Genomic DNA, 27634 nt, shown 5'->3' on the forward strand with positions numbered 1-27634 from the left:
GATACTGTACACAGGTACTGTTCCCTGGGGACTTCAAGAAGGTTCATGTGACCTCTCCATTCCTAAGAAGTCCTATCTTAACTCTTTAGCTAATGAGCATTACTTTAAAGCCTCAGTGCTGCCATTTTTTTAAAGCACCAGAGTGCATAGTTCTCAAACAATTCTCCTTGTTTCTTTTGGACAACACACTTTAAGATACAATTCAATAGCCAGTCTACAAAGGCAGCTCAGCTCTCAGTTTCTCTTGGCCAAAAGATGGAGTTTTAATTTTATAATAAAGTTTGCTTTACTGATTTCAAATATGTGTACTTAAAATGAAATCTCAAAGGCATAAAAAACACAGCAAATGTTATTGTGTTTCAGGAATTGATCTCCCCTATAGCTTTCATCCTTTCATCAGATTTTTGTTAACATGTACTACTTACTAAGAGAAGAGACAAGCAGAAAGTAAACTTTGAATTAGAGGTTCTTAACTGGACCACTTTCAGTCCTTCCTTTCTAACTGATTCTTCTATGGCTCATGGTCTTGCTCTCAGTTTCCTTCTCAGATAATTTTACTAGATATGACTCTGTGATTGGTGTTGAGCCTTTCTCTGTACATCCATTCCATAGGCAATCAATTATTTTCATGATTATTCTATCACATTTATGCTAACAATGCAGATATATTTTTTGTTTCCTTCTTTTAGTGTACATCAGCCCAAACTGCCTCATAGAAAAAATAAACATCATCCTAAACTTAACCTCACCAAGAAACATATCTTTTACCTACTTTCATCTTCTCCATCCATGGATCTTTTTCAAGGAATTGCTTACAGTGACATCCACTGCTGAACATGCACTATCAGAAGTTAAGTAGTTTTGGTTTTGTATGATTTCTAGTTTTTCATTTATTTAACTATGGGACAATCTGTAGTGTTTTAACTATTGGACTCTAAGATTTGTAAAGCCTGTACTTTCAAATCACTAACATTTTATTATGCATATAATGATATCCAGTACCTATAAAAGGAATGCACCACGGTGGAAGTTTTCACATTTAATTATTATAAAACTCTGAATCAATGTGGATTTTTATATTGATGAACAGAAAAAGAAATGTCATAGTGAAAACAGATCTCCGCAAAATGGTCTAAATTAATAACAAATATAACACACAACATAATTGATTGCATTAAGTATTACCCAATTCCAGTGCCTTTTAGCAGGCACTGTAATTTCAAAAGTACCCCTAAATAAATGTGTCTGCTAATTAAAAAGACTTTCATAGTCTACACATATTATACTGTAGCTGAACAAACCTACTCAAGACTGCATTAATCTCTGGACTTGACATCTGCATGGCACGTAGTCAAAGGCTAAACTTCTAACTTAAGACACCCGTCTAAGAGTCACAATCATACTTTTACATAATTTGCTTTTGAAAAGCCTTACTTTCTTTACCATTACTGTGTTATTTGTGTAGAGCCCTAAACTGTAAATCTGACCAAGCAAAAACCACACTCAGACAAAGCATCCCAAGTTGTTTAAGCATGGGATATTTTGAACCACTACAGCAAAACATCACACATATAACCATGTACTGTATGGTATGGTACCACTGTAAGTGACATCTTAAGGCCATGATGTCCCTGTTAATTGTGCCCATGCAAAATAATATTTTTTTCCTGCCAACCCCAACTTACACAATATTTAATGCATGGAAGTCATTTGGTATCTAGACCTTTGGGCATCTTTATGTTGACAATATGTTCTACTTCTTTGAACAATTACACTGCCACCACAATTTACTAGTAGCACGTTTTGTTTTTGTTATGTTCATGTTAGAAACTCTGCTAAAAGAAACTAATGTTGAAACTAAAGTATCTAAGAACAACATAGACAGCATCTCCAGAATTTAGTTCAAAGAGTTCACCCTGAGAGGATCTTTAATATTAGAAATGTTACTTGCTAAATTGAATCTGAATAACATATGCAACTCTGCCAAGGACAAGATGCACTCCTAATCAATTTGTGCCCAGCATGGTTTAATTCAGATAAAAATTGTACATTGTGCAGAGCAAGCTCTACTAAAATAATAATGACATATTCAGAACAGGTTCTGTATTTTGAACAATGTCATAAACCAATAGTCTCAATTGAACACATAATTTGTGAATGCCCTATGATTATATTATGCCTGAAAAAAATCTATCCTTTTGTCAGACAGGTTTGGATTTAATATTATTCTCAATAGCATTATTTAAAATGAAGACAGGACAACATTCTGCACAAGTAATCTACTGTGACATTTTATACTATACTACACTTCACCTCACTCCTAATTAAAAATAGAAGGGAAAAAACATATAATCCAACTTAGGGCTGTAGAGCAAGGCAGTAAAAAGCCCTAGACAGAAACCTCTCACGTACGTACCTAGTTTAACGATGATTCAAAATAAATATAGTGGGCCACTGTTAAGGTTTATGAAACATCTGTGAGTGGTTACTTCATATTGGGTTTTGTGCTCACATAGCTCCCTAAAGTGGAAGGTGTATTGAGATAAAACACAATCATATAGGATGTAGCACTAATTGCATCTTTGGTTAAGCTGTGTCTCATTAAATATAATGCAATTTACAAAACAATAAAATAAAAATTAAGGACAGTAAGTAAGTAACTTTACATGTAAACATAACATTTTTCTCACATTTGTGGTGCCCATTACTTGAATTATCTGGTGTATGGCATCAAATTCTTGACTTCTAACAACACCCACAACATATTTGTTCATTGTCTTGTAAGCTGCTTAGGTCAATCAAAACCCGAAATACGAGGTGTGACAGAAAAGTAATGAGACTGGCAACACTGCAAGCGATCTGGCAACGCTGCGCTGTTGTCCTTGATAGAGCCCGTGTATCAGTACCCTCCCATAGCTCAGTGCAAGTTTTAACTCCTTCCGTTAACTACGTGATTTTTGTGACTGCTATTAGCGAAGTTGTGTTTTTGGTTGTGTGTCACGCAAAATGGAACAGCGGAATTTGGAGCAACGTTGTGCCATTAAACGGCAAGTGTGACGTTTGAAAAGTTAAAACAGGCCTATGGGGAACATTCTTTATCCCGAGCTCAAGTTTTTCGCTGGCACAAATCATTTTTGGAAGGCAGAAAACACGTTGAAGATGAACACCATTCAGGGAGGACTTCAACTTCGAAAACCAATGAAAACATCGAACGTGTGAACACTCTTGTGAGATCAGACCGTTGTTTAACATTAAGAATGTTGAGTGAACAATTAAATTTGAACAGATTTACTGTTCATCAAATTTAGACTGAACATTTGCACATGCGAAAGGTCTGTGCCAAAATGGTGCTGAAAAACTGCCCTCTCCATAGCAGATTTTTTGACCTCAAAAGGCATTCCTGTGGTTCCCCAGCCCCCTTATTCACCTGACCTCAGTCCGTGTGACTTTTTCCTTTTTCCTAAACTGAAAAATGTCCTCAAAGGACGTCATTTCGACTTTAGAAAACATCCAAAAGAGTGTAACGGACATGCTGAAGACCATACCGGTTGAAGACTTCCAGCACTGCTACCAACAGTGGGAACAACGTCTCCATCGGTGTGTAGCTGCCCAAGGGAACTACTTTGAAGGGGATAACATTGATGTTTGAAAAAAATAAAAACTCTGGTAAATAAAAAATCAGTCTCATTACTTTTCTGCCATACCTCGTATGGTAGCAAAATTCTTATCCACAACTGTATGAAACATTATGATAACTTTTAACCTTGACAGTCTTCTACACTAATTTGAAGAATGTCCAAGTGTTTGAGAATGTTTACTGTTGTCTTTAAGTTGTACAACTGTACAGATGTTTATATTATATGACCTTCAACAAACCCAATTCCATGCTTTTGTTGTTATTATTGTAGTAAAGTAAAAACAAACAGATTTCCATTACCTCTCCTGGAGTATTATAATGTTGTATATAAGTTGCTGAAATAACATGGCTGAATGGGTCTCCTGCCTTTGTGGCCATGTCTTGCTTCACCAAAAGTGCAAGGTCAACCAGCTAAAAATAAATGTGAAAAACAATGTATTATTAAAAGCAAACTACAACTTGGAATAATTAAATCAAAAGCAAAAAATGTTGTGATGCTAGGTATGCTTGGAAGGCTTATAACAAAGACACTTCTGTTTCCCAAAATATTAAGATGTTCTACAAAAGTCTGGAGATGAAAAGACACAACATGGCAGATATGGAAATAAAACTGATACAAAACGAAATTAAGTATAAAATACTTGGCTATTTTTTGCTAGAGAAAACAAAAGTTTTCATTGAACACATCTGCTATTACAAAAGAGAAGTCCACAGCATCCGACTTGCATCTTCACAATTGTGGTTACTTTAGCAGTATCATATAATGTGGCAGAGAGACGGGCACTAAGCAAACTCCTGTCAATCATGAAGAATCCACTGCATCCACTTAACAGGATCATCTCCAGGCAGAGGAGTAGCTTCAGTGACAGACTTTTGTCACTGTCCTGTTCCACTGACAGACTGAGGAGATCGTTCCTCCCCACACTATGCGACTCTTCAATTCCACCCGGGGGAGTAAATGAGAATATGAATTTTATTTTAATTCTTTTCATTTTTATTACTATTTAATTTAATATTGTTTCTTTGTATCAGCATACTGCTGCTGGATTATGTGAATTTCCCCTTGGGATTAATAAAGTATCTATCTATCTATCTATCTGAACTTTATCTAGCATATCAGTAAAAGCACCCCGGCAACCCATCATTCGTTTATCTATCTGTATCTTTTCAAGATAAAGGTAGCAGAGACAGAAAATGGTACAACTGGGAAAAGAATACCTGAGCAACTGTCTCATAGGCCAGGTAGGACAAGATTTCCATGGCAACAGCATTGGGCTTCACTTCCATACTGCTACAGTCGAGCCACTCTCTAAACTTTGATGCCTTTTTTGCTGATGGAAGAATAGTAGATAATTGGAAAAAACTGAAAATTTCAAGTTGTATATTTCACCATTACTAAGCAGTGCCACATGAAGGAAAATACTATAGCACATTTATCAAATACATATTTTAGAGAAGAACTACTACTTAAATTGCAAAATTATACACATAATTATATAAAAATTCAGAATCTCTCACACTATTCAACCCCAGAAATTTGCAACCAAATGAGAAGGAGATAACAGTCAAAACATGCCTTGCTTTTTTCAATCACAGTTACAGGCTACTTATTATTCAGTCTCCATGTATAATGTAAATGCAAACATTACAAATTAACAAAATGATGAACACTTTGAACACAAAGAATAAACGGCAGAATGGAAGACAACTGCATAAGAACAGTTACAAGCATATATTTCACTTAGGAAAGTCATGTATTAGCAAGCAAATTGTATCTGCTATTAAAATCATGACTGGCCAACTCCCTAAAAGCGAGTCATGAAATTCTAGATGCTTGGAATTTTAAAGGAAAACAACAAGTTATGAACTATGGATAAACTCTGACTCTTCCTCACATGAGGTAAAAGAATATATATTTGTTTTTATTTAGGAGAGGAAAATCTAAAAACACTTCAATGGATCAATCAGACAGTGGGAGAAATGCTATAACTACGATGTACAACAACAATAATCAATATTAGGGCTTAAGACACACTTGATGGTGACTTATAAGTCACATGTATACATAGAAACATGTAAGCGTACAAGTTATTAATTTATTTCCTCATTCTTCTTTTGCGCTTATACAGTCATATGAAAAAGTTTGGGAACCCCTCTTAATTCTTTGGATTTTTTTTTTATCATTGGCTGAGCTTTCAAAATAGCAACTTCCTTTTAATATATGATATGCCTTATGGAAACAGTAGGATTTCAGCAGAGACAAAATATGCAATACAGTAATCCCTCCTTGATCGCGGGGGTTGCGTTCCAGAACCCCCTGCGATAAGTGAAAATCCGCGAAGTACAAATCATATGTTTGTATGGTTATTTTTATATATTTTAAGCCCTTAGAAACTCTCCCACACTGTTTATAAATATTCTATGCACAGTTACACAGTAAACCCTTGTTAATCGCAGTTAATCCGCTCCAGACAGATAAATGAATTTCCACGAAGTAGGATTCTTTATTTATAAATCTTTATTTATAAATATTTTCGCAGTTAGAGCATAGAAAACCTGTTTACGACTTTCTAAATACGATTTTAACATTATTAGAGCCCTCTAGACATGAAATAACACCCTTTAGTGAAAAGTTTAAACTGTGCTCCATGACAAGACAGAGATGACAGTTCTTTCTCACAATTAAAAGAATGCAAACATATCTTCTCTTCAAACGAGCGCCGTCAGGAGCAGAGAATGTCAGAGAGAGAGAGAGAGAGAAAAGTAAACAAAAATCAATAGGGTCGTTGTGCTTTTAAGTAAACGAAGCACCGCGATAAAGCCACCGCAGTGAAGGGATCAATATGAAGGTAGTCTTTTCAGCATTATTTAGAGAAGCGTCCATATCTTCTAAGCAAACAGCCTCTGTGCAAACAGCCCCTCTGCTTACACCCCCTCCGTCAGGCGCAGAGTAAAGCAAGCAATCAAAAATCAATACAGGCTGTTAGAGCTTTGAAATGTGCGAACGTATATCATTAAGGAGTTTTAGTTAATATGTAATACGTGCTCTGATTAGGTAGCTTATCAGCCATCCGCCAATAGCGTCCCTTGTATGAAATTAAGTGGGCAAACAAACTGAGGAAGCGTGTACCATAAATTAAAAGACCCATTATCCGCAGAAATCCGCGAACCAGCGAAAAATCCGTGATATGTATTTAGATATGCTTACATAAATCCGCGATAGAGTGAAGCCGCGAAAGTCGAAGCGCGATATAGCGAGGGATTACTGTATGCATCAAAACAAAAAAAAATAACAAAATTAGACAGGTGAATAAATGTGGGTACCCCAACAGAGATATGACATCAATACTTAGTTGAGCCTCCTTTTGCTAATATAACAGCCTCTAGACGCTGTCCTCCTATAGCCTGTGATGAGTGTCTGGATTCTGGATGGAGGTATTTCTGACCATTCTTCATACAAAATCTCTCCAGTTCAATTCAATCTGATGGCTGCCGAGCATGGACAGCCTGCTTCAAATCATCCCATAGATTTTCGATGATATTCAAGTCAGGGGACTGTGATGGCCATTCCAGAACATTGTACTTCTCCCTTTGTAGATTTCGAACTGTGTTTTGGGTCATTGTCTTGTTGGAATATCCAACCCCTGCGTAACTTCATCTTTGTGACTGATGCTTGAACATTATTCTGAAGAATTTGTTGATATTGGGTTGAATTCATCCGACCCTCGACTTTAACAAGGTCCCCAGTCCCTGAACTAGCCACACAGCCCCACAGCATGATGGAACCTCCACCAAATTTGACAGTAGGTAGGTGGTGTTTTTCTCGGAATGCGGTGTTCTTCTTCCGCCATGCAAAGCGATTTTTGTTCTGACCAAATAACTCCAGTTTTGTCTCATCAGTCTAAAGCACTTTTTTCCAAAATGAATCTGGCTTGTCTAAATGAGCATTGGCATACAACAAGCGACTCTGTTTGTGGCGTGAGTGCAGAAAGGGCTTCTTTCTCATCGCCCTGCCATACAGATGTTCTTTGTGCAAATTGCGCTGAATTGTAGAACGATGTACAGATACACCATCTGCAGCGAGATGTTCTTGCTGGTCTTTGGTTACAGACAACCCACAGATCACCTCCATTCTCACAATCCTGTCATATGTCGCTCCTGTATTTTTCTTGGCCTGCTAGACCTGCTGGGTTTAACAGCAACTGTGCCTGTGGCCTTCCATTTCCTGATTCCATTCCTTACAGTTGAATCTGACAGTTTAAACCTCTGAGATGGCTTTTTGTAGCCTTCCCCTAAACCAGGAGGCTGAACAATCTTTGTTTTCAGATCTTTTGAGAGTTGCTTTGAGGATCCCATGCTGTCTGTCACTCTTCAGAGGAGAGTCAAAGGGAAGGAAGCACAACTTGTAATTGACCACCTTAAATACCTTTTACCACTCATGATTGGACAACCCTGTCTATGAAGTTCAAGGCTGAACAAGTTAATCCAACCAATTTGGTGTTGCAAGTAATCAGCATTGAGCAGTGACAGCATTCAAATTAGCAAAATGACAAGAGGACCCACATTTTTTCACAGCCAGTTTTTTACATTTGATTTAATTTCAAAAAACTACAGTAAATACTGCTTCACTAAAAATCTTTGTTTGGAAAACACCCCAGTGCTCAGATGTTCCTAGGAAATGAAAGACATACCACTGTTATCTTTTTTGTTGAAAGGAGAGTCAATTATTATGCATGCTGAGAGGGGTTCCCAAACTTTTTCATATGACTGTATTTGTAAGCTCTGTACACTGCTCCAGTATTATAGCCAGCAGGGTGCGCTGTTATCGCCTGTTATATTAAACTGGAAACAGAAGCGAATGAAATGATTCTGAAGAGAAAACATTGATCAGTTGAATTATTCAATGAAATACTTTTCTTGTCAATTCAATGGCATTGTATGATCTGTTTTCAGACACAAACAAACATTTAATTTAGGTAGGCTATCTGCAATATACTTTTAGAATGTGGCTAATAATTTGGATTTCAACTTGAAACAACCCCACATATTTATATACATATACACATTGGTTAGCCCTGCTGCTTCAAGGATGCAGAGTTCTGGGTTTGCATCCTATGCCTAGTCATTGTCCATATGGATTTTTCACTTTCTCATTGGGTCTATGTGGGTTTCCTATCACCGTCCTAAAGATATGCAGATTAGGTTTGGTGGCAGCTCTGAACTGGCATGAGTGTGTGCTTGAGTGGTCCCTGCAATGCACTGGCTACCAGTGCAGAGTAGTTTTATTGCCTCATGCCTAGTGCAGCTTGGATGGGCTCCAGTGCCGAATAAACCTGAATTGAATTAAGTGGTTTAGAGAATGGTATATACTGTATGAATACTGCTCTTACAGTTTACTTATATTTGTTATTAGTTAAATCTTAAGTAGAAGTATGTGTAGTAAGAGCAAATTGAAATGAACGGTTTAACTGAAAAGTACATGGTTGGGGAAAACAAAAGCTGACAAATTTGCTAAATATTCTTTATGTTGATTTCTACAGTGATGCACACCACGTTAATGTCTCTTGTCAATGTGGAAAGTAAGAAAAGAAAAAAAAACACAATAACTTGATGATCACTGCTGAAGAAAGTTGTTGGCAAATATTTTGCTTTACCCACTTGAACAGTTAAACAATTATTTGCTTTTGACCAGATAGCTTAGATGTCATAAGTGTTAGTCAATCTAGTTCATGCATGTTGTGAACTTAGAGAAAGCTTGAAAACCACATACTGTATCTTGTACCATCTTGGAAGAGTTTCTATTGACAAGTGTCATACATATTCCCAAACTTTCATCATCAGAATTAGACTTTTGTCTCATTCTTGGCAATAGATTACATCTATTTAAAGTGTACAAACAACTCCACCAAGGGTGTATTTCATCTCCCCTCCAAACTGAGAATTTCACAGGATAACAAGACACAGCTGAGGCTCGGAGATTAACCCCTTTGGGAAGATGAGTGGTCTTTTGCTTATCTGCAAGTGGCATTGTCCTCTTGTATTCATAGGAAAGGAAGACAGCAGAGCGACAACCAAACACTTTCAAATATAAAAGTTATGTTAGTGTCCTGGAAAACAGTTGCTTGTTCTTGGCACATGATATGGATAAATGTTTTTGATTATAAGTCAAAGAAGAGGCAATCATGTAAATGATGGACATAACAGTACACAATATATTACAATACTGCTTGTGATGTACTGAAAGACAGTGAAGAAATCAAAGCTAACTAAATCCTTCAAAATGTGTTGGACTTTCTAATTTACATTATCATTTATACCAATATTCAAATGAATTAATGACAAGTAAAATGGAGACTGTAAGTAAAGGTCGCTGAAATGAGATTCTTACACAAAGCTGATTGACTCACTGCTTTTATATATACATATACACATTGTGGAACACCAGGGGTGTACAGTTCCCAAAATCCGGACACAGACAGGCACAGAGGCACAGGTCCAAAGCAACACAGGTTTACTTTCCAGGGAAGCACTTTTCTTTTGCTACGCATCTCAATACAGTACATCAAGCACAAAGCACATAATGTTCATTCCGCTTCTTCCTTCTCTCTTTCTCTACTGCCTCTACTCCTCTCCTAGCAAGCTTTGTCCAGATCCTCCAGACTCTGGCTCCCCGAATGGAGTAAGGCGGCTTCTTTTATTCAAAACCTGGGAGTGTTCCATGTGGTTCATCAGGAATTACCTGGAATCACTCCCAGGTGTAGTGGAAATCAACTGAAAGGCTCTGCGGCTCCTCCTGGTGGCTCCCACGGAACCAAAAAAAGTTCTGGCGTGCCCTGCCGGAATCTGTGGTGCCACAGCAGCACAGAAATGCTGCCCTACAGCATCCCTGGGTAGGTAGTGCCTCGTAGATGCTCTCTCCACCGGTCCTTCCATCCAGGTGGCTTCCTGGCTGGGTAATGGCCGAGGCCACCCATCACTATAATATACATATATTTTTACACACATACATACACATATAGATACATTATATATATATATATTATATATAGATACATTATATATATATATATATATATATATATATACACACATATATATATATATATATATATATATATATATATATATATATATATATATATATATATATATATATATATACACACACACACACCGTGGAACCTCGAGATACGATCACCTCTGTATAATAAGAAATTCAAGATAAGAGGAAAGTATGAGCGAAAAATTCGGATCTAAATACGAGCATTGGCTCGAGTAAAGAGCCACGAGCCAGGCTGTGGTTATGCGTGACGCGTTTCCCGATCCGCCTCAACTCGGGGATTCACCCAAGCTGACGCTACCAGCCCGTCAGCTCACTCAGTGTTCCTTGTTTGCCCGTAGCGTGAGAATCTATGCGTTTGTGTGCTTGTGATTTCATTGTTTCGCTGCAGCAGTTCACCGTATAAGTGTATCCAAAAATATTGCGGACATGCAGACAGAGAATAGGAGACGATTGCCCACAAGAGGAGAGAGAGAGAGAGAGAGAGAGAGAGAGGGAGAGAGAGGCACGCGAGTGAGAGAGATGAGGAGAGAGAGAGGCGTGCGCGAGAGAGCGAAAGAGATAAGGAGAGAGAGAGAGAGAGAGAGAGACGCGTGCGTGAGCGACAGAGATAAGAAGAGAGAGAGACGCGCACGAGAGAGAAGAACCATCAGCTCAGTTATGATCATATGATGCCCAGCAGACAAAGTGTATCCATACTACTCGTATTGCAAGACATCGCTCGTTTTATCAAGTCAAAATTAATTAAAAAATTTAGCTCGTCTTGCAAAACACTTGTAAACCAAGTTACTTGCAAACCGAGGTTCCACTTGTATATATTATTTATTAGTGTTATTTGTTAGGAAAATTGATTTTTATGTTGATATTTTTGGGGGTGTGGAACGGATTAACTGGATTTCCATTATTTACAATGGGGAAGTTTGTTCTAGATATGAGAAATCCACTATACGAGCTCAGTGCTGGAAAAAATTAAACTCATATCTCGAGGTTCCACTGTATATATATATATATATATATATATATATATATATATATATATATATATATATATATATATATATATATATATATATATATATATATATATTAGCAAAACACCCGAGCTTCACAGGGGAGAAGTATTTTGTTAAAAAGTAATGAAAAAGAAAAGGAAATATTTTAAAAATAACGTAACATGATTGTTAATGTAATTGATATGAGTGTTGTTGTCATATTTATCTATATATATATCTATATATATATATCTATATATATATATATCTATATATATATATCTATATATATATCTATATATATATATCTATATATATATATATCTATATATATCTATATCTTTTCTTTACCATAGAAATTTAAAGACTAAATTCAACTTCCATTCCAACCAAAGATATTTCTGGCGACTAAATAGAACCTACTTATATCCAAATTCGAGCTATTGAGCTGTCACTTGCCTGCCTGAATAAGTCACCTCCCGCTCTTACTTTTTACCGTTCATTTAATCATGGCTAGTGGCGGAAAATTTATAAAATGGAAGGAGGATTACACTGAGTATGGCTTTACCAAAACAATTATTGATGGCGAATCGATTATTCATAAAGATTCAATTGGTGATCTGTTTTCTGTGTTAACCTCATATTTTTTCATATTTCTTCTGAAACCAAGGGGGTGCGAGGGTAAAATGAATCGGAAGCGCTGATCAATGTAATCGGTGTACCAGGAAATCATGCATTGACAGAAGTTCCCCTTTGCTTGGAATTGAAAGTGTGATTAAATGCGTGATTTTTAACGCGTTATGGAGCACATGCATCGAAGCTTGTCAGCTGTGCTTGTGCTAAGAAAAGGAAACATTTTAAAAATAACGTAACAGGATTGTCAATGTAACCTTTTGTAAGTAGTGCCTGGAGGATTCAGTGTTGAGAAACTCTAGAGAAAGCGTGTGTATTAACTTGTGGATTTTTCTGTGAGTATTTGGTAGCAGCGCCACAAAGTCACTTCTGTAAGACTGCGTTAGCTGCGGAGCTCAGCTCAGAGCAAAATGAGGTGAATGGGAGGGGAGATGATGACGTGACTCCCCCACCTGCCTTAACTGCTAATCCCCCACAAACACAGTCTCTCGGAATTTGCATAAGCACAGCCCTTCACCTGCAATTTTAACTTAGTTACAAAGTGATCAAAACTCGTTTATATCCTGCGTCCTCTCATTAAACTTGTATCCCGCATTACCCGTGGGCATGACAAACGCCAGCGGCAGCGTGTCTATGAACTTAATTTAAACGTTAGGTTTACACCGTGCTTGGTTTCCGAAGTAGCAGCATTAATGAATATGGTTGTATATGTCACTCGCTCGCTTCTTATTGTTTCGCTGCCTTCTCAATTATATAATGCATGTTTTCTTCAGCGCTTTTTGGAGCTCTTCCTGGTTTTCTACGTACTGCGTTGACAGTCCGTTCACGTGATTACGTGGGAGGCGTGATGATGTCACACGAAACTCCGCCCCCCACGGCCATCAAGCTCAACTCCATTACATTATATGGAGAAAAATAGGTTCCAGTTATGACCATTTATCTCTCAGATTTACAGTCATTATTTCCACCCCTGCTCTACCATTTTTAGATATCAGTCTTTCTATTGAGTTTCCTGGGGCCTCATGTATAACGTCGTGCGTAGTCTTCACACTATAACATGACATAAGCACAAAAGCCGAAATGTGCTTACACACAGAAAATTCCAGATGCAGGAATCTGTGCGTACACCAACTTCTGCATTCTTCCGCTTCATAAATCCCGATCAGCATGAAAACTAATGGATGTGCACGGGCCTTCTGTCCCACCCAGTCTTCTCCCAGAATTACACCTCTTTGAATATGCAAATCAATATAAACAGAACTTAAGCTCAGCGTTCTGTGAAAAAGGCAAAAGCAAAAGCAAGAGGGAAAATAAAAGAATTTCAGCGAATACCAAGTGGAGGCAAAGACAAACATACTATTTGTTAGTTTATACAGTGGTATAATCAACAAAAGGAAGCTGATCGAGTGACATAGCATGTTGGAGAAACAAGCTTAAGTTCACAAAGTCGCACAGTGCCCGACATAAAAAAGTAGTTGTCACATATCAAAGTCGCTGTGCGAGACGTAGCCCACCGTCAAAGTGTCGTATGGAAGCTTATTAGGGTACAGTGGGAAAAAAAAGGCACAGAGTAAGAATAAAGCACGAAATGTTAACTTCAATCTCAAAATATTCACTTTAATCACGTAGTTTATTTTGTCATTAAAGTAGAACATAACTTCATCTTAAAATTGTTTAATTTACTAGTTTCTCAAATCCCATCGTAACTAAAATAGCATGTTAAATGTTTTGTTTTGTATTTGATCTTCAATGTTCTCTATGTGTGTGAATCACTACGTGCTTCCGTTCTTTTTCTTTCTCCGACAGGACACAGAATCCATTACATTTGTGATATTACGGCTCTCTGAATAATTAAAATACTGAGATGTATACGTGATATCTTTTTCATGATGATAGGAGTTAAAGCACGTTATTAAACAGGGGAACACAGTGCGTGATTGTGCGCGACCTTCGATGAAATTACTGTAGCAGTAATGTCCCTTTCAAGCGTACTATCCTCCAATTCCTGTCCTTACTTTTCTTTCTCCAAATACCCAATCGCCACACAATCAGCTCTGTAATAGACATTAAGCCATCTATAAGCTTGCAACAACGATTCTTCAAAACTTTTAAGGAACTGAAATATCTTCATAGTACGTTTTTAATTATTCTGTCTATCCTTCCAGTGTCGCGCCATCCTCAGCAAATATATAGCGCAAGGCAGGAACAATACATGAACTTGCTAGCGCTGCGGCAGTGTCTTTACATGTTTAAATATTAACAATACAGATTATTTAAATGAAGTTAAAGTTGTATCTGTATAATAATCAACATATTTTGCTGCATTTCAGCTTAAAAATTATATCGTCATCATATGTAAATACGTGCTTTATAAAGTGGAGCAGGCTTATAACTGTAGTGCAAGTTTACAGTGGCTGATTGTACTTATAAGTACAAACAGTTCTACAAAGAGCAATTGATTGAGTGTGTTTATAGTTCTTGGGATGAAACCGTTTCTGAACCGCGAAGTCCGTACAGGAGAGACTTTGAAACGTTTTGCTGTGGCTGAGACAGCGTGTGCTTGATGCTGTATAATGATAATTCTCTTTCCGATCAGCTGCTGCTGCGATTCCCCATTCAGATACAGTGATATAAATACTCTGAGTGGTGCAGTGAGAGTAATATGGAAAAAGATGAACCGTTGTGGCAACCCTTAACGGGAGCAGCTGAAAGAAGGACAAAAAAGGTGCAGTGAGAGTTACAACGCTAAAGCAGTTATGGTATTTGGAATACTATGGCTGTTCCCTGGACCGTTATATTGTTACAAGTTAATTACAATCAGATGCATTACACTAATAAGCAATATGCGGTTAGTTTCAGTGTGTTTATAAAGCCTCATCAGGAATGTGGTTCTAAGAAATAAAGGGTAACCACACAGGAACAATATCACTGCTTTGACGCTGGGTCCCACCAGTCTGCAAAACCGAGCGGAGAACTTGTGTACGACAAGGTATGAGGTACCGTGGAAAAGTGTGTGGCTTTACGCTAAGTGTAGGTCTTATACATCGTGATTTGAACGCGGAAACATTCTTACGCAACATTTCTGTGCGTACGCACCATTTATACATGAGGCCCCAGGACTTAAAACCTCAGGTCATCAAACAAAATGTTACCATTTTTCGGGCTGATTATTTCACTGAAGCCTTTTCTCCTAACTATGCCTTGGTTTTCTTCTGTCGGCCACCTAACCTAGACAAACCTCTAGTTTGCATCTTACTTCAAAGAGGAGAATCACATTCTTCACCAGGTACTATGAGCCACCGTGCCACTTGCAAATATGTCACCAACATTCCCCTTGTATCTGCTACCTCTGAGAAATTTAACATTAAACAAGAATCGTCATGCCAGTCTAAAAAAGCTGCATTTCTTTTAGGAAGTGTCCAGCCGGGAAGCAGATCGTCTCAGAGTGCATGTTCGACCCATTAAAGTCAAATTCCTTATAAAATCTGTGGTGGAATACTTCACATCTCTTGATGATAGCCACACTGATCTCTCCGATTGTGTTCTTTCACATGGCTTTAAAAACATTTTTCAAAGAAAAACAGGAAAAGCTCACCTTATTCTCAGCCAGGGATAACATTATTTCTCCTAATCTTAATGACAGGCAAACTTTTTATTCCTTTCACTCATCGTTTCCAGTAGGAGCTCTTTCTCACATACTCTGGCCTTTTCTCTTTTCATCTGCCCTATTTTGTTATTGCATTCCCCTCCTATACATGTTACCTGCTCTTCCTTTTCAATTGCACACTTAATGAAGGCAATATAGTCGAAATGTGTCTTTAACCTGCTTTCCAAAATTAATGTGGTCAAAAGAGGCTGAATAATAAGAAGAAAGTGACATTACTTAAAGAATAGTGCAAAAATTAATGGAAAAATTTATAAATGCAATGAATGACCTGAAATGGTGAAAAGGTAAGCAGTAAACCGCCAGAGGTTTAAATTTCAATTTCAGGTTAGCAAAAAAATGAAATTTCAGAATATTACAAATGGGCTTTCTTCAGGAAACAACTAATAGGTTACAAACAACAGACATCCTGCATCAATTAAAGTAAATGAAGTCTTTCAAGTTGAAGCAAACAATTTGTAGGAACGACCTAATTTCTGTTGATTGCTTAACACTAGAATTAGCAGAGCCTACGAAAAAACTCGTAGATCCGTCCCACCTTAAATCGCTTCTTAAATTCCTTCACACCTCTCCACCAGCGTCTTTTGTCATCTAAATGTGCTAATAAAATCAGGCTGCAAGCAGCCGGCTATTCCATCTCCCCCCACCGACTTAGAATGTGCAAAAACCTCTCCCAGCTCATGCCTTGATTGATTTTCTGGGAGTGAAGTGGAGTTTTAGAGTGGAAATAGTAGATCCTTATTTGGAACACACGCATTTCATGTGTGTTTCGTTTCTAGAGTAATCTGTATAAACACATTTTTAAAACAGAAACGTTTTTCATATTCTAGTAGCAAATGACAATGTAGACATAAACTATATAATGTATGAAGCCTAAAGTCCAAATACCAAAGAAACACTTTCACAATAGGTACAAATGCGCTTTTATTTTAAAGTGTAGCTGCAGAAAAAAAAAGCCGCCTTAGCAGGCCATTCTGATGCATATTCACTATAACTGGCGCGGTGGCGTAATGGTATCAGCTGCTGACTGAGCATCAAAAGGTCATGAGTTCGATCCCTCACGACTCCGTTTTGAGAAGTGAACTGATCTTATTCTTACTATTTTTGAATAAAAACATACATTTGATTTCAGTCTGTAACAGCCGGTGTAATTTATGATACTTGTAAAGGTTAGCTTTGTTTTTTTTTTTATTCACTTTCATTCTCTCAGTCGCGTTCAGGATCTTTCCCTAAGCATCTGCCCCAACCCCTCCCCCATCTGACACTGCTGTTTTCACATAAAGACGCGCTACAGCTCTGCAGTGTATCACGATACATTCTCTTACCAATGCTAGCAAAATGAAGTGTCTGCATGCACTTTTTGTGGTATTACACGTGTATTTTTTGAGCATGTCCGTGCCAAATCAATAACATTTGAGCTATAAAGCGCCTTTATGTGAAAAATTAGATTACATAAAGGTGCACTACAGCTCAAATGTTATTTATTTGGAGACACGTTATAGCTCGAATGTTATTTATTGGGGACGCGCTATAGCTCGAATGTTATTTATTTGGAGACGTGCTATAGCTCGAATGTTATTTATTTGGCATGGACATGCTCAAAAAATACATCTGTAATGCCACAAAAAGTGCATGCAGACACTTAATTTCGCTACAATTGGTAAGAGAATGTATCGTGATACACTGCAGATCTAGCGTTGGAGCAAGAATGCACATTGCACTTTTGCCATCGCTGTACTTTGCATATGTATATGGGAAGCTTTGCATTTTACATGTGCCAATACGCTGATGGAAATGAGTAAATAAATAAAGGTAACTAAAGAACTGAAGCTTGTTGATGGTGCATCATCTTTTCTTTTTCCATCGCCTTTTCCTGTAAGAAGCGTTGTACACACTTCTCTCTATGCTGTGGTTTCTATTACACACCTGAAAGAAAGAGACAATATATGTGAAAACATCAAACAAATGCAATATTATTTGAAAACGAACAGCGTCAGATCAGGTTTGAATTTATGCTGGCGGTATTACTTAGAGTCAGATTAAATTAAAACTAAGGTGTTCTAAAACTTTTGACAGGTACTGTATAACAAGTGCAGTTCTAAGTAACAGCATGGAAAACAATGTTACTCAATTACATTTTTTCATTACTTACTAGAAGAAATTTGAGAAAATTAAAAAAGTAAACTAGATACCAAGTGTCAAAAGAAAGGAAAAGCAATCAAAAAATTCACAGTTATTCTGAAAAAGGACAATCAGTTTACATCGAACATTTTTCTCATACTCAAATTTAATGAACTCCCTTATTTTCAGTGTGACTACTCATCACTTTGCAACATCTGGAAGGATGGCTTTGCCACTGGACCAGGCTTGCTAATTTATTCTGTTATTGTGAGAGCCACAGACACTTCCAGTAAGTAGGTTTGTGTGCCGGTAAAGCTTTCAATCTGTCAGCATGTTATTAGTGTTGGAAAGCTGCAAAACGCCCAATGTTTGTGCTTTATGAATGGATAAAGCAGCAGGGGTGTAGCAAGACTTGAAGAGAAAAAGTGCCTTTCATGGATAAAAATAGCTGCCAGCATTGTGCTGTTTACTGAGTCATTCGACAAGTGGGAGAAACTATTATGGTGTGTACTTCAGATAACACATTTTGCCAGGACAATAAACTCAAACCCGCTGAATACAATGTTAATAATGGTGTGCCGTAGACACAATAGAGGCAGCCAAATTTGTAAATACTTAGTATAGGTCAAAAATGATCACTTGACCACATTTTTGAAAGCTGAAATTAGGGCAAACTAAAAGGATAATCATAAGACTCCTTGTATTATTTGAAAAGCAGAGATAAAGTAAAATCCAAAACAAGACTGTGTTTGTAGGCAAAAAAAAAAAAACCCAAAACAAATAAAATACCATCTTCCAAAATAAAAAAAAAAATTGATAATTAGCTTAAATTGTCTGAACAGAACAGTACTTGAATTATTAATAACCAGTTTGGAAAGGGATGTAGAGCAGGGCTTAGATTCAGACAGATATGTAACATGACACACTAACTTTTACTTCATTATTCAACAAATACAACAGCAGAGACTCTTCTATATCCTACAAGACAAAATAAGAAACTAAAAAGGGTTCTTCAACTCCAAGCTATGAAAACAAACTTGCTGGCTATCCCAAAAACTTTGATAAGTAAAAAGGTGAAAAGGTTAAATTCAAATGGAAACATAATTAGAGAAAGAATAAGAGAACTGTTTCCAATTGAAACAATGAGAGAGAATTCCAACATCACCCAAGAAAAATAATGCACACTAACACAAGATAAAGTATTGCCTAATGAAACGTTTACTATACCTTAAGGGTGGAGAATGGCTTGTGCCTCTCATGGACAATGTTTTTTAGTTTCACTAATACAGTGGTGTGAAAAACTATTTGTCCCCTTCCTGATTTCTTATTCTTTTGCATGTTTGTCACACAAAATGTTTCTGATCATCAAACACTTTTAACCATTAGTCAAATATAACACAAGTAAACACAAAATGCAGTTTTTAAATGATGGTTTTTATTATTTAGGGAGAAAAAATCCAAACCTACATGGCCCTGTGTGAAAAAGTAATTGCCCCCTTGTTAAAAAATCACCTAACTGTGGTGTATCACACCTGAGTTCAATTTCCGTAGCCACACCCAGGCCTGATTACTGCCACACCTGTTTCAATCAAGAAATCACTTAAATAGGAGCTGCCTGACACAGAGAAGTAGACCAAAAGCACCTCAAAAGCTAGACATCATGCCAAGATCCAAAGAAATTCAGGAACAAATGAGAACAGAAGTCTGGTAAAGGTTATAAAGCCATTTCTAAAGCTTTGGGACTCCAGTGAACCACAGTGAGAGCCATTATCCACAAATAGCAAAAACATGGAACAGTGGTGAACCTTCCCAGGAGTGGCCGGCCGACCAAAATTACCCCAAGAGCGAGAGACGACTCATCCGAGAGGTCACAAAAGACCCCAGGATAACGTCTAAAGAACTGCAGGCCTCACTTGCCTCAATTAAGGTCAGTGTTCACGACTCCACCATAAGAAAGAGACTGGGCAAAACGGCCTGCATGGCAGATTTCCAAGACGCAAACCACTGTTAAGCAAAAGAACATTAGGGCTCATCTCAATTTTGCTAAGAAACATCTCAATGATTGCCAAGACTTTTGGGAAAATACCTTGTGGACTGATGAGACAAAAGTTGAACTTTTTGGAAGGCAAATGTCCCGTTACATCTGGCGTAAAAGGAACACAGCATTTCAGAAAAGAACATCATACCAACAGTAAAATATGGTGGTGGTAGTGTGATGGTCTGGGGTTGTTTTGCTGCTTCAGGACCTGGAAGGCTTGCTGTGATAGATGGAACCAATTCTACTGTCTACCAAAAAAATCCTGAAGGAGAATGTCCGGCCATCTGTTCGTCAACTCAAGCTGAAGCGATCTTGGGTGCTGCAACAGGACAATGACCCAAAACACACCAGCAAATCCACCTCTGAATGGCTGAAGAAAAACAAAATGAAGACTTTGGAGTGGCCTAGTCAAAGTCCTGACCTGAATCCTATTGAGATGCTATGGCATGACCTTAAAAAGGCGGTTCATGCTAGAAAACTCTCAAATAAAGCTGAATTACAATTCTGCAAAGATGAGTGGGCCAAAATTCCTCCAGAGCGCTGTAAAAGACTCATTGCAAGTTATCGCAAACGCTTGATTGCAGTTATTGCTGCTAAGGGTGGCCCAACCAGATATTAGGTTCAGGGGGCAATTACTTTTTCACACAGGGCCATGTAGGTTTGGATTTTTTTTTCTCCCTAAATAATAAAAACCATCATTTAAAAACTGCATTTTGTGTTTACTTGTGTTATATTTGACTAATGGTTAAATGTGTTTGATGATCAGAAACATTTTGTGTGACAAACATGCAAAAGAATAAGAAATCAGGAAGGGGGCAAATAGTTTTTACACCACTGTATGTTTAAACAGAAAAACAAGAGGGCTAACTGTGCAAGTCATCTCATTAAAGAAGTAAAAGAGTGTGACTGGACTGAAAATCAAGGAGATTGATATGCAGAAATAATCCTTTCTATAGTATAGCAGAGAAACAAGAGTTCTATCTTCAACAACATTTATTTCTATAGCACATTTTCATACAAACAGTAGCTCAAAGTGCTTTACATAATAAAGAATAGAAAAATAAAAGACACAATAAGAAAACAAAATAAATCAACATTAATTAACATTGAATAAGAGTAAGGTCCAATGGCCAGGGGGGACAGAAAAAACAAAAAAAAACTCCAGACGGCTGAAGAAAAAAATAAAATCTGTAGGGATTCCAGACCATGAGACCGCCCAGTCCCCTCTGGGCATTCTACCTAACATAAGGTAAGAAGAAGGTAAGAAGGTAACATAATCTTGAAGCTTTCAGGCAAGTTTTACAGGGGCTAAGCATTTTATTGTCAAATGAAGCACTAAAGTGTGCTAATAAATGTAATATATTAAAACAAGTTTGAAATATACTATTAATAAACAACCTTTTTCCAAACTTGTTTAACCAATTAAGAAGCTAGTGGAGCAACAGCTCTGGAATATTTGGTGCACTTAACTTAATTCCAGTTAATTGCAGTCCACATTTACTTACTCCAGGGCAATTAACAGCTGGCAGTTAAAATGTACATCTTAAGGATGCACAATCAAAATTAGAGTACCAGCCTGCATTTAAGGAGGCAGTGTGCATGGCAAAAGCAAAGCAAGAGCACACTCTAGTCTAGAGGAACAAGGCACAAGACAAGCCTGGCAGTAAACAGAGTAAAGAAACAATGCCGGAATTAGAAAAATTCAACTAGTACCAGGCCCAGCATTATCAGAATGACAATCATGATCAATGTTTTAATGTATAAATGGTTATAGACTTTGTGCAAAATAGGCAAGATAATAAAATTAGGCAGTAACATAAAAATAAGGGGACAGCGTAATCACAAACCAGCCTCTAGTAATCATTTATTTCACTGAGATAAGCTGTACTTACTTGAGACACACTCATATTCTTAGAAGAACACACTTAGTTCTTCATTTTCAAAAAATCCTATGTTACGTTCAAGATTAAAAATGTAAGCAGCATATACAAATACAAAAAAAGGTAACAAATAACATCAGCCTCCAAATGATGTTATGGTGATGTTGGGTATTAAAAAAGACCTTAAGCGGAATGGAGTTGCACATTATAGCGCTACAGCAGTAAAGGAAACAGAACTGCATTTAAGTGATAAAAGTATAAATTGATAAATCAGAAATGATAAGCCATTTTAGAAAGGTGGAAAGGTTACTTAATGTAAGAGAAAATTAAAAAAGAAGACATTGTCAAGCGATGAGGAAATTTGAGATGTAGTAGTACATCGAAATGAACCACCAGGAACTGTGGAAGACCCTCTGGATTTACGGGACAGGGAGCAGTTCTCGGCAGTGATTGGCAGGTGGCCTCCTCTCTTGGGGGAACAGCCATAAAACACATAGAACACAGCACAGGCATTGAAAACAAAGCAGAAAAAAAAGTAACTTTAACATACCTCAACTACTCAAAACCTCAGCCAGGGTAGAAACCCTGACTGATATATAAAAGCAAGTAGTAGAGACAAGAAAAAAAAAGAAAAAAAAAAAGAAATGCTTCGTAGAACCCCAAAAACCTATAAAACCCTTTAGTGATTAATTACTGCATATAAACATGTCAAAAATGTAACTGAATTTTGGATGGTGGTGTGATTGTGATGGATGATGTAAGTAGGGACTACTATTAACTATAAAGAATCAATTAATATTAGAAAGCCAAAGCAAAAAATTGCGGATTTGCCTTGTGAGTATTTTTAAAGATTCATCAAGTGCATTACCTTAATATTTTATAAGAATTTAAAAAAGCCAGTGGCCAAAAAAATTAAGATAACTCTCTTTGCTGCTAAAAATCACATGGTGATGTTATATCCGAGACCCCTGTTCCAACACCATAACAACTCTTTTTTTAAATTCCAGCATTAAAAACCAAGCAAAAGAAAATTATACTTCTCCTGGGACTTCTGACGATCACATCCTTTTTCTGAGGTGTGTATTCTACATAGCACTATGCTTCTTCTTTCGGCTGCTGCCATTAGGGGTTGCCACAGCGGATCATCTTCTTCTATCTCTTACCGTCCTCGTCATCTTGTTCTGTTAGACCCATCACTTGCATGTCCTTTCTCACCACATACATAAACCTTTGCTTAGGTCTTCCTCTTTTCCTCTTCCCTGACAGCTCTCTCCTTAGCACCCTTCTCCCAATATACTCATCTTCTCTCCTCTGCACATGTCCAAGCCAACACAATCTCGCCTCTCTGACTTTGTCTCCCAACCATCCAACTTGAGCTGACCCTCCAATGTCCTCATTTCTAATCCTGTCCATCCTCATCACACCCAATGCAAATCTTGGCATCTTTAACTTTGCCACCTCCGGCTGTGTCTCCTGTTTTCTGGTCAGTGCCACTGTCTCCAGCCCATATAACACAGCTGCTCTCACTACCGTCCTGTAGGTCTTCCCTTTCACTCTTGCTGATACCCGTCTGTCACAAATCACTCCTGACACTATTCTCCACCCACTCCACTCTGCCTGCACTCTGTTTTTCACTTCTCCTCCACAATCCCCATTACTCTGTACTGTTGATCCCAAGTATTTAAACTCCTCCACCTTCGTCAAATCTATTCCTTGCATCCTCACCATTCCACTGACCTCCCTCTCATTCACACACATGTATTCTGTCTTGTTGGTCCTACTGACCTTCATTCCTCTCCTCTCTAGAGCAGATCTCCACCTCTCCAGGGTCTCCTCCACCTGCTCCTTACTCTCACTACAGATCACAATGTCATCAGCAAACATCACAGTCTATGGGGACTCCTGTCTAATGTTATCTGTCAACCTGTCCACCACCACTACAAATAATAAAGGGATCAGAGACAATCCCTTATGTAATCCCACCTCCAACTTGAATAAATCCATCACTCCTACCTACATAGTAATATGCTGAAAGATTAAAAAAAAAAAAAAAAAAACAAAACAAAAAACGAACTCCCAAGGAGTGTGTAACCCCCTACAAAATACAAGATGAAGATCAGGAATGATGTTAAACCAAATATATCCAATTTTCCCCCAACTACATTCTTCAATGTGACTTTATTATTGTAAAGTACAGTGGAACCTCGGTTCTCGAACGTCCCGGTTCAAGAACAACTCGGTTCACGACCAAAAAGCTCGCCAAACTTTTGCCTCGGTTCACAACCACACACTCGGTATATGAACAAGCCAGGTTGCCTTGCCTGCCTGAGCACAGAGAGAGAGAGAGAGAGAGAGAGAGAGAGAGCGAGCGAGCACGTGCCTGCTGGGGAGGGAGGAGGAGATTGCTGCACGTGTTTGCCTGCCTATCTGCAGGCTGTACGTGCTAGCGCACCATCCCCCACTACAGGGAGCCTGAGAGAGAAAGAAAGAGAGAGAGAGAAAGAAAGCGAGCAAGCCGCTGCTGCAAGAGCTCTGTTCATTGTTCTCCTTCCATTGGCTTCTAAGCAAGTGAAGAGTGGTGAGAAGAAAGTTTTGAAGAAAATTGAAATCGAAGTAAAGAAAGAAATTACAAGAGGTGGAAAAACTGTTTACCAGTTTACTCATTTACCAATCTGAGAACCCTCCTGCTTTCAAGCAGCACAATGTAAACAAAGCCAGACTGCCAGCAAACATGAAGGGTTGGGTCACAAGAACTTTGTTTTTGGAATGGCTGCATGAGGCTTTCACTCCCACCAGCTAAACAGCTAAAAGCACCAGAAACCCAAGAAATCACAAGAGAGAAAACACCTGAAGGAAAACACTTCATGCCAGAACTCGACTCATGCAAGGTTAGTTTTCTTGGTGGTTTTTGTATTACGGATTTTTCAAAAGTTAATTTTTCAGTTCATAACGCGATTTGTTGCAAATGTTCTCTTTTTTCCTTGTGCTTAAAACTCATGAAAGTGTTTGCAGATGGAGTTTTTCATAGCGCGATTAGGTGCAATGTTACCTTTCTCTTTTTTCAAATGTTCCTTTTTTTCCGCTGTGCTTAAGCTGAGCAGGGAGCCTGGGTGATTTGTGTCAGTGTTATTCAATGTTTTTACATTAGTTTACTATTACACTGTGCATTCTATGGTGTAATTAACTATATTTGTGCTTAATCTTTACATATTTTTACATATTTACATACAGTTTGTACGGAACGGATTAATTGTATTTACATACAATCCTATGGGGGAAAACTGCTTCGGTTCACGACCAAAGTTCTGGAACGAATTACAGTGGTGTGAAAAACTATTTGCCCCCTTCCTGATTTCTTATTCTTTTGCATGTTTGTCACACAAAATGTTTCTGATCATCAAACACATTTAACCATTAGTCAAATATAACACAAGTAAACACAAAATGCAGTTTTAAATGATGGTTTTATTATTTAGGGAGAAAAAATCCAAACCTACATGGCCCTGTGTGAAAAAGTAATTGCCCCCTTGTTAAAAAATAACCTAACTGTGGTGTATCACACCTGAGTTCAATTTCCGTAGCCACCCCTAGGCCTAATTACTGCCAGACCTGTTTCAATCAAGAAATCACTTAAATAGGAGCTGCCTGACACAGAGAAGTAGACCAAAAGCACCTCAAAAGCTAGACATCATGCCAAGATCCAAAGAAATTCAGGAACAAATGAGAACAGAAGTAATTGAGATCTATCAGTCTGGTAAAGGTTATAAAGCCATTTGTAAAGCTTTGGGACTCCAGTGAACCACAGTGAGAGCCATTATCCACAAATGGCAAAAACATTGAACAGTGGTGAACCTTCCCAGGAGTTGCCGGCCGACCAAAATTACCCCAAGAGCGCAGAGACGACTCATCCGAGAAGTCACAAAAGACCCCAGGACAACGTCTAAAGAACTGCAGGCCTCACTTGCCTCAATTAAGGTCAGCGTTCACGACTCCACCATAAGAAAGAGACTGGGCAAAACGGCCTGCATGGCAGATTTCCAAGACGCAAACCACTGTTAAGCAAAGGAACATTAGGGCTCATCTCAATTTTGCTAAGAAACATCTCAATGATTGCCAAGACTTTTGGGAAAATACCTTGTGGACTGATGAGACAAAAGTTGAACTTTTTGGAAGGCAAATGTCCTGTTACATCTGGCGTAAAAGGAACACAGCATTTCAGAAAAAGAACATCATACCAACAGTAAAATATGGTGGTGGTAGTGTGATGGTCTGGGGTTGTTTTGCTGCTTCAGGACCTGGAAGGCTTGCTGTGATAGATGGAACCATGAATTCTACTGTCTACCAAAAAATTCTGAAGGAGAATGTCCGGCCATCTGTTCGTAGAACTTAAGCTGAAGTGATCTTGGGTGCTGCAACAGGACAATGACCCAAAACACACCAGCAAATCCACCTCTGAATGGCTGAAGAAAAACAAAATGAAGACTTTGGAGTGGCCTAGTCAAAGTCCTAACCTGAATCCAATTGAGATGCTATGGCATGACCTTAAAAAGGCGGTTCATGCTAGAAAACCCTCAAATAAAGCTGAATTACAACAATTCTGCAAAGATGAGTGGGCCAAAATTCCTCCAGAGCACTGTAAAAGACTCATTGCAAGTTATCGCAAACGCTTGATTGCAGTTATTGCTGCTAAGGGTGGCCCAACCAGTTATTAGGTTCAGGGGGCAATTACTTTTTCACACAGGGCCATGTAAGTTTGGATTTTTTTTTCTCCCTAAATAATAAAAACCATCATTTAAAAACTGCATTTTGTGTTTACTTGTGTTATATTTGACTAATGGTTAAATGTGTTTGATGATCAGAAACATTTTGTGTGACAAACATGCAAAAGAATAAGAAATCAGGAAGGGGGCAAATAGTCTTTCACACCACTGTATGGTCGTGAACCGAGGTTCCACTGTACACAGATCTTTTTATTTTATGTTTCAATGTAAACAGTATGTTACCAATTCCAAGTTCCTCCAGTTTACACCTGGCCAGAGACACTGATAGGGACAACTTACATTAATCAGCGAGTCTTTAGACCAGGAGCATGCACATTTTCTTCAAGCTTGGGTTACCTTTTTATTTTGTACAATAAAGGAGAGAAGACACCCCTTTTCAAAATTCTGTGGATAAAAGTGGTTGATTCTATTCTATCCAACAACATTTCTCAACATGTGATTTCATATAGCTGTGGGGTGAAATTTATATTCATTATAAAAGGAACAAACTTTTTTTATGGTATTCCCAGATCATCCACTAGCTGTGCACTGTTGATTTAGATAGTTGAATTGAAGTATTATCTGTTGAGAAAACCTTGAACAACACAGAGAGAACAGACAAATTCTATGCAGGAAATACCCAAACAAGGATCAAAGCAGTGTGCAGATATATATTGACTTGTAATAGACAAGTTACGAAACTGAGCAGAAAGCAATTTGTTTTTTTTTCATAGATTTTTCAAAACACATATAATAAACACAATGACCAAATAACAGATATTACTGACTTAAAAAGAAAACAATGTCACATAAGCAAAATGTGACATGTAAGCATTCACCTTACATTTT

At 37.9% G+C, this 27634-nt stretch overlaps 1 protein-coding gene across 3 annotated transcripts in view; it reads right to left on the bottom strand.

The window, feature by feature from the left end:
- The window catches only part of supt3h (SPT3 homolog, SAGA and STAGA complex component), a 538864-nt gene that overhangs the window by 108961 nt on the left and 402269 nt on the right, over positions 1–27634 (bottom strand). For all 3 annotated transcript variants that reach the window (XM_039749446.1, XM_039749445.1, XM_039749447.1), the window contains exons 8-9: positions 4856–4968; positions 3938–4048 (exon numbers count right to left, since the gene is read on the bottom strand). In XM_039749446.1, coding sequence (XP_039605380.1) covers positions 3938–4048; positions 4856–4968 — 224 coding nt within the window. The remainder of the gene's footprint in view (positions 1–3937; positions 4049–4855; positions 4969–27634) is intronic.

The sequence above is a fragment of the Polypterus senegalus genome, chromosome 3, assembly GCF_016835505.1.
Source record: "Polypterus senegalus isolate Bchr_013 chromosome 3, ASM1683550v1, whole genome shotgun sequence".
NCBI classification, from domain to species: Eukaryota; Metazoa; Chordata; class Cladistia; order Polypteriformes; family Polypteridae; genus Polypterus; species Polypterus senegalus.